This window comes from Mchenga conophoros, linkage group LG13 (assembly GCF_057382185.1).
Source record: "Mchenga conophoros isolate Kocher_MC1m ecotype Shallow Benthic linkage group LG13, M_conophoros_male_GT1.1, whole genome shotgun sequence".
Taxonomy (NCBI): Eukaryota; Metazoa; Chordata; class Actinopteri; order Cichliformes; family Cichlidae; genus Mchenga; species Mchenga conophoros.
Window position 1 is genome coordinate 11,314,632 of NC_140538.1, and position 13,217 is coordinate 11,327,848.

The following is a 13,217-nucleotide window of genomic DNA, read 5'->3' on the forward strand; positions in this document are numbered from 1 at the left end:
AATACATGTCCACCTCTGGAAGTGGTGCAGCTGGCTTTATGCCTGTGTCTTAAGCATTATCCAGCACCACTGGAAAACCCAACCACATGTTTTTACTTCCTGTCAAGGTGGTGCACCTGCTCATATCAGCTCCACCCCCTTAGCCTCCCTCCCTCCCTGCCTCCTACCCCCCCCCCCCCCCCCCCCCACGACACCTCTCGCTCCAGGTTTGACTACAGTACCCAGAGCGCACTGCGCCGCTCTCCACTCTCCCTCGCTCTCCGCTGCGCCAGTCCGCCTCACTGACTCGCAGAACCAGTTGGTTTGGCCCAGCTTCTTGTTTCCTGCCTTCTCACTGTGTGTGTGCTGCTGCTGCTGCTGTTGTTGTTGCCTGGTGTCAACCTACGCCGACGGGAGAAGAAGACATATCCCTCCCTCTCCTCTGTCAGAGGGCCGCTTCCAATTTGCCTTCACTTTCCTCCTCGCCGGCACCATTGGCTTCCGTGCCGTGCCAGTCAACTCGCCTCCTTCCCCAGCCCGAGTTGAGCAGCAACAGCTCGGAAACATCTGGCCGCCGCAGAGTGCTAGACTCCCCGTCCCTGCGCCTGCTCGCCTCGGCAGCCTGTTATGGAAATTAGTCCAAAGTCAATCTAGTTTTGTCTCCGAAGGAAAAAAGAGGGGATTTTGACGGAGGAAGCGGGGAAGACGGTGGACCTTCTTGTCTGTAAGTGCTGCTTCTAATACCGGAGTCCGATTAAAGGAGGCTCAGGAGAGAGAGAGAGGGTGGGTTACGGAGGGGAAAAAGTAGCTAAACCTTCCTTAGCATGACTGTGTTGTCTCCACGCACTAATAGTTGCTATGTTAGCCGTCCCTCCGCGGTGTTTTAGGGGCTGTTGTCATAGCACCTGGGCCTCCCGAACAACTGTAAATAGCTCAATATTGCAGCCCGTCCGCCTTACTTTTGTTAGCCGCGATCGGGCTATAGCTAGCTGCGTGGGTCAGTGTGTCTCCGTGTGTGTCTCTCCCTGTTTTTCTGTGTTTGTTGTGTCTTCTGGTAAGAAATTAATTACAATACTCCTTTTCTCGCTCGGAGACTTGTCTCTGAACAGCCTGTAAGCGGTAGCAGGAGTTGGACTTTTATGCTAATTTTTTCTCCGGACCGTCGTGGGCAGGCAGCTTGAAAATTGAGTCTTAAATTAAAACAAACTCCAGCAGACTTTCTCCTAAATTTGATAGCACTTTAGAGGTGATAAAAACGCGTCAAAGTGAGGTGAAATTGATTTTTTTTAAAGCGACTTCCAAACCGTGTAATTAAAAGAACTCCGGTGGTGAAGTTAATTAGAAGTTTAAGTTGATTAATGTGATGTTTCCCGCACTTTATTTCTGTTTTATTGACACAGTGAAAATTTTCATTACAGGAGATTACACGGCAAATATTTCTAATTAACTTACAAAATGTTGAAATGGGTGATTATGAAACAAAGAAAAAATAATATAAATGTAATTTATTTCCACATTTGTGTGCAGCTGTGATCACATTTTATTGTGGAAACTCAGTGGGCGGTGTTGCTATTATTTTATTTAAAAAAAAAAACACAACTTTATTTACAGCCAAAATAAAATAGAAAATAAAAGTTGCAGAGTTGTAAACGTTACAGAAAGTTTGCCCAAAACGAAAGCGAAATACAGCCGTTATAATAAGTGTAATAAGTTTCTCCCCGGCTATTAAACACCCTGCACACCTTTTGTTTTGCCCTCACTGGACTCTTTCGGCTCATTTTTGTCACCCAGTGAGTCGTTCGAAGGGTCCGGGCAGTGGTGGTGGTGGTGTGTAGGGGGTGGTGGTTGCTGGATACATGGATATATGGATGGATGGATGGATGAGCGGATGAATGAGTGAATACAAGACGAGGTAGCGGCGCTGAACCGTAAAAGAGTGGAAAACAATATCAGCTGCGTGCGTCTGTCAGTTGCAAATGTGCCGTGTTGGCTTTTGTTTATGGTAACTGGAAGGAGAAAAAGACAGAAGGAGAAGGACAGAGAAGTGCATTTCAAATGATTTTAGACGCCAGGTAAAAGAAAAGTTGTTTGTGTGTGTGTATGTGTGTTTTTTAGTGCGTAAACTTTGCATTTCCTTAATAGTTTTGGTGGCAGTTGCAGCTTAGTGATTTTGATGTGTAAACTCCAAACACCAAATCCCAGAATATTTTAGCCGACTTGTGTTTTATTTCCCAGAGAGAGAAAAAAAGGAGGGGGAGAAGAGAGACAAAGTTGTGCGGTGTTGGTAGAATGAAAGAGGAGTCTGGTGGCAGGAGTGTAGAGGAGGCAGCATATGGCTGTAGAAAGAGCACAGCTGGAGGTAGCATCTCCATCTGAGGATGATGTCAGAGCAGCTGACAGGCTGCCATCCACCCCACCTCCTCCTCCTCCATCCCTCCACTGCCTCCACCCCTCCCCAGTCCTTTATTGTGAGTCTCAGCGGCAGCCTGGGAGAGTCAGTGCTGTGCGTGTGTGTGTGCAGTGTGCGCACGCTGTGTGTGTGTGTGTTTGTGGCTGCTGATCAGCGCCAGTTAGGAGGAGGAGGAGGAAGAGGAGGAGGAGGGAGGTGGTATCTCGTTCCCCCTCCAACATCTCCTCCACTTTGCATCTGTCCCTCGCAGTTTGAACAGCGTGTTTTTTTTTTTTTTGCTTGCCTGCCTGCCTGCCTGCCTCCCTCTTCTTCTTCTCTCCTCTTCTACCCACTCATTGATTCAGAGAGAGCGAGCGAGCAAGAGAAAGAGCAAGAAAGAAAGAGAGAGAGGGAGAGGGCGATACACAGCCATTCCCAGCCAGAGAGCCCGGCTATTCTGCTACAGTGGAGTTAATCAAGTTGATGCATACTGCTGCAGGTATTGTTTTGTGTGTGTATGTGTGTGCGTGCGTGTGTTTACAGTAGGAGAGTCCGGGATGGTGGAGTTTTGTTTTGTTGTGGGGGATCTCCGGTGTGTCAAACCAGTGTGAGAACTGCGTGAAACTGCTGGCGAGTGCTTCAGAAGTAAACGGCAAAGGTAGCCGGTGCTGCCTGTCTGAGGGGTAATTGCAGCCCGGGAGCAGTCTGCTTGCTTTTAGCTTGCAGTCGAGAGGGGTGCATTTAAAACTTAAGCTGCTGCTTCCTGTTTGAGCTGTCAGACGTTTTGTCGGGACACTTGTTAATTGAAAGGGAAGTGTAGTTTTTTGCAGTTTAATCGTGATCATAAATCATAAAAGTAAGTCTCCTTTGAAATATAGTATTTAGACATTTTAAGAGAAGACAATAAACACACATTTTAGCTAATAAATAGGCTTAAAAAACCCTAGAATAAACTGAGCAGTTATTTAATCTGTATTATCTACTTTACTTTTTTCCTGTTAATTCTAGCTCGCTGTAAAAATTACTTGAAAGCATGTGCGGTGCGCTCTACCCATTTTCCCCCTCCTGTCGGCTGGAGTAGAGGAGACTAATTTAGAAGTTGCAGATTTGAGCTGCCTGAATTGGCTAGACAGCTGTAATCGCACTCCCTCCTAGTCTTAATCTCTTTATCTGGCTAGCAGCTGCCATATGGCCCCCGTCAGCTGGATCAGATGTGGGTAAGCCTCCCTCCTCGGCCGTCCCAGCCTCTCCCTCACCCTCTCCCTCCCTGCCTGCCCCTCTGTGTGTGTCTCTCTCAGACCCCTGCCTGAGCTGGCTGGCCGGGGCCGGGTGGGCTGGGTGACTGGGCTGCTGCCCTCCTGAGTCTCCGCCGGCGGCTCCCTCCCCACCGTCGCCACCGTCGTCTTTATTTTTAGCCATCTTTAAGGATTAGGATTGATGCTGTGACGAGCAGGGCACTTACAGTGATTGTATTGTAAATCTTCTCTTCTGGGTGGTGGTGGGTGGAGGGGGTTGAGGAAGAGGGCAGTTTCTACTATGGGGCGGATGTGCGGGGTTTTTCTTGTAAGATTCAGATGGAAAGGAGTGCATGAGTGACGGCTGGTTTATATGTGTGTGCGAGTGTGTGTGGAAGGAGGAGGTGGTAGAGGGGTTTGGCTGGACAGTGGGGTGGGGGGGAGGTGGGAGGTGGTACACCCTTGTCCCTGTAAGTCCCCCTCATTAAAAGCAGTCTGAACAAGCCGGAGGGCGAGCACACACACACATGCACATCACACGGACGCACACACAGTCTAACACACTGACATTCTTGGTTTAGCTTCATTCAAATGAGGTGATTTAACTGCTTTGGTTAACACAGTGCAGAGCGGGACCAATGTATTTTCTCAGGCACGACAAATCGACTTGGCTAACAGGTGGGACCTTTTACACATTTCTTTTTTCTTATTGTCTTCTGGAATCAAAGGTTTTTTGCACAATTAGTTGGTAATTAATTTTATTAATTCGATAATTTCCAGCAAATCTTCTCTAAGAACACCTGCAGAGCATTGATGCAAATTTCCTCCCTTTTTTTCCCTCCATGTCTAATCTCACACCTAAAGCCGAAGCTCGCAGGTTAAACAAGGGACAAGCTGTTTTGTTTTTGACAGTGCTGTTTCAATTGGCCAGTTTTGCTGCTCGACTTAGCCTGTGGAGGTGGTTGGTAGGTAGGCTGGTACTAAGTGTGTGTGTGTTGTGTTTTATATGTGAGGACAGCGTGTGCAGCTGAAAGCCGGTTACCTAAAAGGGCTGTGCCAGGCCAGGCCAAAGTGGGTTAATAAAAATAACCAGCGTAGGAGCAGCGACAATCCAGGAGTGCAGGCAGAGGAGTTGGAGAGATACAGAGAGTGAGAGCGGAGAGACCGAGTAGAAGAATCGGTCGCTGGTGGTTTACCTGAGATTGAGTCTTTGTCTTGGTACAAAACTGAGTTAGTGGTTTTTCTTAAATGAAACCATAAATTGTATTTTCTTTCTATTTTTCTTGTCTACTTTTTATTTATTTTAAATTAAGCAAGTAATTGGAGCAGAAAATGAACATTTGGTTTGATGTATGAAGGAATGTGTGCACGACTTTACGAGAATTGTTTCTGTCGATGTTGGGATGAGGAGTAAAAAAATCCGGGTTGTGCGTAGGTCATGGCTTATTTTAGTTAACTTTTTATGTGTTTTAAAATTATTATTTCATGTGTTACTCTTCCTGTTTGTGCCTTTCGTGTTTTCTTGTCTTTTTCTTGTTTTGTTGTCACCGTCGTTATATCAGATATGTTTTTTTACTGATTCTCTCTGTCCTTGTGTCTCTTAATTTTTAATCTTTTTGTGTTTTTTACCAGATTTAATACAAATTTTGTTCACAGAAATTGTGGCGTTAAAAGAAACGTCTTAGTGGTGATAAAAACTAAATCATGGTCTCTCTATTTAGCTTACGTTTTTAACTTGTTTTCCACCTTTTTAGATTCCATAGTTTTCTATTGCTCCTCATTTCATGTAATCTTGGTTGCCTCTTGTTTACCTTTTAATTCTTTATATTTTGCATATTTATGCTCATGGAAAGGTTGTTTTTTTTAATTACACCCCCTAAATGAAATCATTAAAATAACAAAAAATAAAAACTGTAGGTTTAAAATGAAAGACATCTTTGATACTTTACGAGATGTAATTAACTTTGACGCTGTGTCTGTGTGTGTGGCTTCAGGTTATGAGGACGGCAGGATGGAGTTCCCAGACCACAGCAGACATTTACTCCAGTGTCTGAGCGAACAGCGGCATCAGGGCTTCCTGTGTGACTCCACGGTGCTGGTGGGCGATGCCCAGTTCCGTGCCCATCGTGCTGTGTTGGCCTCCTGCAGCATGTACTTTCACCTTTTCTACAAGGACCAGCTGGACAAGAGAGACGTGGTGCACCTCAACAGTGACATTGTCACAGCTCCGGCCTTTTCCCTGCTCCTGGAGTTCATGTATGAGGGCAAACTGCAGTTCCAGGACCTTCCCGTGGAGGATGTGCTGGCAGCAGCCAGCTACTTGCACATGTATGACATTGTCAAGGTGTGTAAGAAACGTTTGAAGCAGAAGGCCACAGCGGAGGCAGACAGCACGCGCAGAGAGGATGACGGTGGGTCCAGCTGCTCTGATAAAGCCGATAGTCTATCAGACAGTTCCACAGGCCGGCCTGCTACTGCCGACCTGCTGCACAGCGATGAAGAGGAGGAGGGAAAGGCAGAGGGAGGGCCGCTGTGGCTGAGGCTGCCGTCTGCAGACAGACCAGGGACACCAGCTATGGCTACAACCAGTCCAGGGCAGGGTGAGACGGAGACGCAAGCAGGGGAAGGCCTGGGAGAGGGAGGAAAGCTCCTTTCTCCGGCCGGCAGCCCCACCAGCTCCACTGGATCTCTCTCCCAGAGGTCCCACCGCTCCGTGAGCTCTCGTGGGGGCCACAGGGGTAGGAGGGTGTCAAATGATGCAGCTGACTGCGTCCTGGACCTGTCAGTCAAGCCAATTGCAGGTAGCAACCACACTAACCACCACCAATCCTTTTTCAGCGGAGCAGCTACACCAGACAGCCTCCAAAGCCCATTGGCTGTTAGGGTAAAGGTAGAAAGGGGCGTGGCTTCAGATGAGGAAGAGGAACTGGGAGGTGGGGACTATGACATGGAGCATAGCGGCCTCACCAAGGCCACGGTTCCTAACACCAATGGGGGCCTGGCCCACCACGGGGTCGGAGGGCCCTTGTCGGCCCAGCGGAGGCTCGGCCTGGAAGCACACCTGTCTGCTCTGCGAGAAGCCTCCCTGGCCTCAGAGCTGGAGCGGGAGGAGAAGCCTCCAGCCACAGCAGACGATGAGGACATCCTGGGGGGCGAAAACGAGCGCGCTCAGGCTGAGGCGGCCAGCATGGATAGCTCGCTGCTGCCTTACGTCTCCAACATGCTGTCGGCTCAACACACACAGATCTTCATGTGCCCGCTGTGTAACAAGGTTTTCCCCTCACCCCACATCCTCCAGCTTCACCTCAGCTCCCACTTCAGGGAGCAGGAGGGCATCCGCGCCAAGCCCGCCGGAGACGTCAACGTGCCCACCTGCAACATCTGCAGCAAGACCTTCTCCTGCATGTACACGCTGAAGCGCCACGAGCGGACACACTCCGGTGAAAAACCCTACACCTGCACCACCTGCGGCAAGAGCTTCCAGTACTCACACAACCTCAGCCGCCACGCAGTGGTGCACACGCGTGAGAAGCCTCATGCTTGCAAGTGGTGCGAGCGGCGCTTCACGCAATCCGGGGACCTCTACCGACACATCCGCAAGTTCCATTGCGAACTGGTCAACTCGCTGTCAGTGAAGAGCGAACCTCTGGCGCTCCCAAATGTCAGGGATTGGGCGATCGAGGACAGCTCCCAGGAACTGTGGAAGTAGAAACAGACTTCTAGGTTTGGTAAAGGGAAAAAGACGGAGAGTGAAAGAAAGGCAGAGAGGCGTGGGGAGGTTAGAGGGAGGCGGCAGAGTTTGATATTCGGGGTTTAAGTGAGTCACGTTCTTGTTTGTTGCAACATCTCATTCAATAGCACTTTAATAGCACATGAAAATGTTACTACTGAGTTGTTTTTCTTTTCTTTTTGTTCCTATTTGGGGTAATTTTTGTTTTATTCTATTTTATTCTGAATCCTCATTTTTATTTCGCGCAAGTTCTCTCTTGTTGGTGGTTTTAATTGCGTCTCTGGACACGGGTCCCAGTGAGAAAGTCTCGCCTTTTTGAAGAGATTTCACTCTGTTTGTGTTTCATCCCAGACACAACACTCCGATGCTGGCCAGCGTATCGGTCCCAGTTCCACAGACAGCAAAACACCACTGCAGGAGTTCAGGTCGAACACACTGAAGTGAAAAAGCATTACAATACACTAAACGGGTACTGTGATCACCACAAGTCGACGCCACCAAACACACAGTTTGAATTAGCGTGCGCACACGCGAGTGTGTGTGTGTGTGTGGTACTGCACTACTCTGGCAAAAATTTCACCTAACGTGCGTGAGTGTGTATGAGTGTGTTTTGTGTGTATTGATTTTATTTTCTACTGGCACGGAGGTGTCGTTGGCGAAGCGCTCCCCGCTTCTCTTGTTAAGCTCTTTGGTGTTGTGTGTTCAGGGGAAAGCTGACTGACAGATAAACTGATGGCACTCATGCAATGCACAGCCTCCTTTTTTCACTTCCAGTCAATTTGAAGTATTTTCTAAAAATGAAAAGACCTTTACAAATAATTATTAATTATTATTGTTATCGATAGAATTTTTTTCTTAAATCTAGCTGGCAGTCTTTAAAACATCTCTTGTTGAAAAGTTATTTAATTTAAGGTTGTTGTATATTGTTCTGATATAGTTTAAAAACTTTAATTCTTTGCATTTTTTTAAATTAATGATTATTATTATTATTATTTTGTTACTTTTTTTGTAATGGGACCTGCTGTTGTTGCATGACGTCCAAACCTGTATATTTTAAAATAAAAAATGTGAATTTGCTGTATTACTGTACACATTGTAATTGATCAAATATTTGACAACGGGCTTTCCTTTTTTTTTCTTTTCTTTTCTTTGTGAATACTATCCAGGGTGCGGTCTGTTGAAAAACTGAATATTATTCTCACGACTATGGAAAAAAAAATGCATGAAATTTTGATTTTGTCTTAAACCTTTAAGTTGTGGTTTTTGCATCGGGGAGGGGGAATGTTTGAACCGTACACTTTTGACAGTGAAAAGTCGGATATTTTGTACTCGCTGGGATCCTAGAAGAACGTTACCGAATGTGTTTCCGTCGGATGTTGAAGCGATATGATGAAGCATTTTAAGCCTGTGTCTATATGCACTGATCTTTCTGCTGCACGCGTGTGTGTGTGTGTTAATGCGTGCGTGCGCGTGTGTGTTTACGAGCGTGTGACTCGGTTAGCACCAGTCAATTTAACCTACTGAAGATCTACGTCCACCCAGCACTTCCTCCTCTTGCTCCTCCTCAGGCGTTAAATGTCTCTACTGCTATAACTTTTGTGTCCGTCCTCACCAGTTCTAAACGCGGTCGAGCCATTTCTTAATTATTTCTGCAGATTTGGGCTCTCGTTTCAGGTCTGTTGAGTGCAGTTTTTTTTAAAACATTTTTTATTAAATTGTGGCTTGGCTGAAGTGTGAAGGATACGGAGGGAGGGAGTAAGGAAGGAGCGAGGCTGAACCTGAGCTGTCCTGCTGAAAGTTGAAGGGTCAGATATCTCTGCCACACTGTTGCTTCACGCTGAGCCGAGCTGTGCTGAGCTGAGCGGGGCCGTTAAACTCACTCAGCTCAGTGCAGTGTGCATTTCACATTAGGTGCAGCGGATGTCACGTCTGTGTGTGCGTGCGTGTCTGTTTGTGTGTTTCCTTTTAAAGCATAATCCTTACTTTGAGATGGATGGGAGAGAATTGGCATGCCTGAATGCACCTTTTTAAGCTTAAAGACATGAAATCAGATTTTTTGCTGAAAAGATGCCTTTATTTAAAAAAAATAAAAATAAAATTACATTTCTGATGCTGTGATGTATTTGATACTGTAAAGCATTGAGAAATGGCTGTTGAAAATTTTGTGTAAATTCTTGGAATTTATTGAATTTATCTATTTTGATCATGTGATTAGAAAACTCTTGTATGTAAATGTTGCGTTTGGGTCAGGGCTACATCAGTTTCTTCTTCTTTTTTTCTTGTTTTTATTGAAATTTCAAAATAATTGGTCGAGCGTTTATACAATCCAAAAACATTTTTCAGAAAGATACTGACACTCCACATTACCCCCCCCCCTCTCTCACTCACTCAAATATGTATGTGTGTGTGTGTGTGTTAGTGTGTGTGTCCCCGCAGATGTGCATGTGGTGGGTGGGGTATATGTACATGCCGCCCCGTCATCTGGTGGCACCTACAGGCTCTGCCAATGCAACAGTGTGGGTGACATTGCGACAGTTTGCACCACATCGTCTCATTTTTGTCCCGAAATGTTATTTCTTCACTGGCAGCGTCTCTGCATATGGGCTCCCTCCATCCTGCTGTTGTTTTCATCATTACTGCTGGGGGTTTTTTCTCATTTTTTTCCCTCCCCGTTCTGTTCCTCTGGTTTTACTTGACCGCCTTAAACTGCTGTAGTCCGGGCTGTTATTTTATTTTTAAAAGTGTGAGTGTGTGGGGTGGAGTGGCGGGAGTGATGTTAACCACTCAAGACGCTGTGAAGTAAACCACCCCGACTGGACATCTCCATCTTTTTGCTGTGCTTACTTGAAAACAAAAGGGGATAGATTGGGGGGGGGGTTGTTGGGTTTTTTTTAAGTAAGGTATAAAAATAAATAAAATTAAAAAAAAAAAATCAAATGTCATGGACAGTTTATGGTAAAGAACATGAAGGGTTGGAGGGTGGGGAGAGGGCATGAAATGACTGAGTCTGTTTTGAAAAAGGACAATCACTGTCTGGGGGGGGGGGGGGACAAGCAGATTTCAATTGAGATCTATTTACTCCCTGTTGAGATTACAATTTTTTTCCTTTGCTTTTCTTTTATGTTCCTTTTTTCAGATTTAGTCATTTTAGCTTTGACAATCATAGTTGGGTTGATTTTTTTTTCTCTCAAGGGGAGTAAATTCTAATTGTGTTTAGTTTTGTAATTTTTTGGTGTGCTGTTGTTGACATTTTTAAATTGTGTGCAAACTGCAATAAATTATAAGAATCTTGAAATTCAACCCATGTGTGTGTGAAGCTTTTTTCTTTTTTGTGTTTAACTTTACTCATAAAAGTCACAGTTTCCTCGCTGCCATTAAAATAACGAAGATTAGTGACATTTAACTCTGTGTGTGCGCGCTCACGAGTTACAGGTTGCATGAGGGCCAGTTGGGAGGTCTTGGCATCCTGCTCTGCAATGACTTGTCATGTGGGTGGAAGCTGTGCACGTGTGTGTGTGTGTGTCTGAGAAGCTCTACAGCGAGCCGTGCCTGGACACAGCGTGGTGGCCTGCACACTCGCTGTGTGTGTACTCACACAGCTCCTGATATATATCTGCAGCACTGGCTGAAGTGTAGGCTGCATTTGAGAAGAAAATGTGCAGCAGCTTGTTGAGATCCAATCCCCTGCACCACACGCACACAGCCTCTTCCTAAAGGTTCTCAGGCACAAGTTTCCAGTAAAGAAATCAGCTTTAGCTAATGTCTTGCTGCTCAGTAAACCGGCTCTTACAGATGCATTAAAAGCCCCTGCACTCGGAGGCCAAGGAGCAGCGTTCATTAGGCCACAGATGGCCACTTCGATAAGCCCCCAATGCACACTCACGTGATAAGCTCACTCCTAATCTTTATGACATTGTCCCCTGTCTGATGAATGCCTAATGTCAGTTTAAGAAACTTGGAAGTGTTAAAAAGATTTCAGTGTGGCGTCCACTTCAAGGAAAGTTCAATATTTCAACTTTGCAGCTATTTTACTAGGTGAGGTTACTCACAGTGGCTGGCCATTATTTGGAATATATTTATTTTATTATAAAACTTGTCAAAAAACAGTAGGAGACATTTCATTTTAAAAGAAAAAACACCCTTTTTTCTCAGTTGAGATATCGAGACAATGTAAAAAAGTCTCTTTGAGATACCTTCTTTAAATCTTCAGAGGCAGAAAATACATTAACCCTCTCCTTTGCTCCTGCGCTACTTGGTGATCATTAATTGCAATCTGCAGCGTTGTAAGTGAACATCTGCTTGTAGACAACTGCGCGCTCTCTCTCTCTCTCTGTATGAGGAGGCCGTGCGAGGTTTGCTGTGAATGTAGGTCATTAATTTGTTTCTGTCCTTTGTTTACTTAAGGAAGGGGGGACAAAGGGGCAGCTGCAGAACCATTTGGCTGTGCCCAAGGCGGGCCAGCTCAACATGTTGGGAGGCTGAGACCAGCTTGGGCTCCTGTCTGGGGCCCGGGCCCCTGCACTCTGCTGGTTTGCGTGAGGGAGCGGACTCTGCCAAGCTGCCAGGGAGGACTCTCGTACCAAGGGAGGGAGGAGGGAGGAAGAGATAAAGAGAAGAGTGTCATGTGGACATGTGGAAACGTCCTGATGTTTGGCTGTTGTGTCTTGGTTTGTCTCTAAAATGACATCTGCAGGTTGAACAGAGAAAAAAAAGGATTCTTTAACTTTGGAACTTCTAAAACTCAGCTCGAGACAGATGTTTACGTCTTAAAACTCCATAGCATGCAAATACCAGACTGTTATGTTTTTGCTTTGTGTAGCAGTGTAAAAAGATTATTCATGTATTTATGTTCAATCCATTAAAAAAATGGATTCTCTTCCTGTGCATAAAAATGAATCTGTTTAAATGTACAGTAAAACGAAAGCTCCATAACAAACAGGATTCAAGCTTTTAGCCTTGACGAGACAGCAACGCTATTCACGCATTCATTCAGAGCTTATAGCGCAATGACGGGAGAAAAGCTTCCTGTATTCCTTCTCATGTCGGGGACTTGTTGATTTGCCATGAAAAAGGAAATATTCCCAGGACAGGTCGAAGCACAGAAGAACCGATGGCAAGGGAGCGAAAGAGGAAAGCTGGGACAAACCTTTGTGTGTGTGTGTGTGTGTGTGTGTGTGTGTGTGTGTGCAAGTGATCTAGGATTGTCTACATATTTAAAAGAGCGCCTTTGTCAGGCACTCAGCACAGCAGGACAGAAGGCAAGCAACAAGCGGCCTGCCTGCAGCAGACAATACAGTGGCACTACACTGGCTGGGGTGGGGTGGCTGAAATGGGGGAGGTAGTGGATGTGAGGGGGGAGGATTTTTGGGAAAATCAGGGGGCACAGTGTCCCAGCAAGCCATCCATCCATCCAGCCGCCCACCGCACTCTCGTCCCCCTCCTCTGCCTTCCTGAAAACAAAAGGCGATGCAACTCGAACTTGAATATCTGTGTGTCTCTGTGAGAAGGGGCCCCAAATACCACTTACACATAACCCCCCCCAAAACCACGGCAACCCCCATGCACATCCTCCACACATACAGCTACCTCACATAAGAGACTTATTGATGAGCAATTTTCACACGTTTGCAAGAAACACACATTAGTAACACAGGTTTATATAACCTGTCATCTAGCACACACACACACACACGCACAAGCACAAACACAAAGGCCTCCAGCTGGTATGTCTTCAGGGCTGGGCTACGATGGGATTAAACAGTACTTGTCCTTTGTGTAATTCTTGTATGGAAGGAGAGCAGCCATGAACTCTCAACAGAGACAGAATGGTAATGAAAAAGGAGAGAAAGAGAGAGAAGGAGATGGAGAGACAAATCTTTGAATC

General features: G+C 46.0%; 1 protein-coding gene across 6 annotated transcripts; it reads left to right on the forward strand.

The window, feature by feature from the left end:
• Positions 1-255: 255 nt before the first annotated feature.
• On the forward strand, positions 256-10,633 carry zbtb18 (zinc finger and BTB domain containing 18). Of its 6 annotated transcripts, XM_085296441.1 has the most exons (3): positions 1,018-1,033; positions 2,734-2,867; positions 5,598-10,633. In XM_085296441.1, exons 2-3 carry the CDS (start codon positions 2,852-2,854, stop codon positions 7,310-7,312), a joined length of 1,731 nt encoding a protein of 576 aa, XP_085152567.1. In that variant the 5' UTR covers positions 1,018-1,033; positions 2,734-2,851; the 3' UTR covers positions 7,313-10,633. The 6 variants fall into 6 exon arrangements, with proteins under 6 accessions (XP_085152568.1, XP_085152563.1, XP_085152567.1 ...); XM_085296442.1 differs by lacking the exons at positions 1,018-1,033; positions 2,734-2,867 and adding an exon at positions 256-703; XM_085296437.1 differs by lacking the exon at positions 2,734-2,867 and having other exon boundaries at positions 856-1,033.
• Positions 10,634-13,217: the final 2,584 nt, after the last annotated feature.

What these genes read in the sequence shown, in the direction of transcription:
- zbtb18 (XM_085296439.1), top strand. Translation starts at nt 4,242, where the DNA reads ATGTATTTTCTCAGGCACGACAAATCGACTTGGCTAACAG. An exon ending in CAAATCGACTTGGCTAACAG is followed by an intron (nt 4,282 to 5,597) that starts GTGGGACCTTTT and finishes GTGTGGCTTCAG; the next exon opens with GTTATGAGGACGGCAGGATG.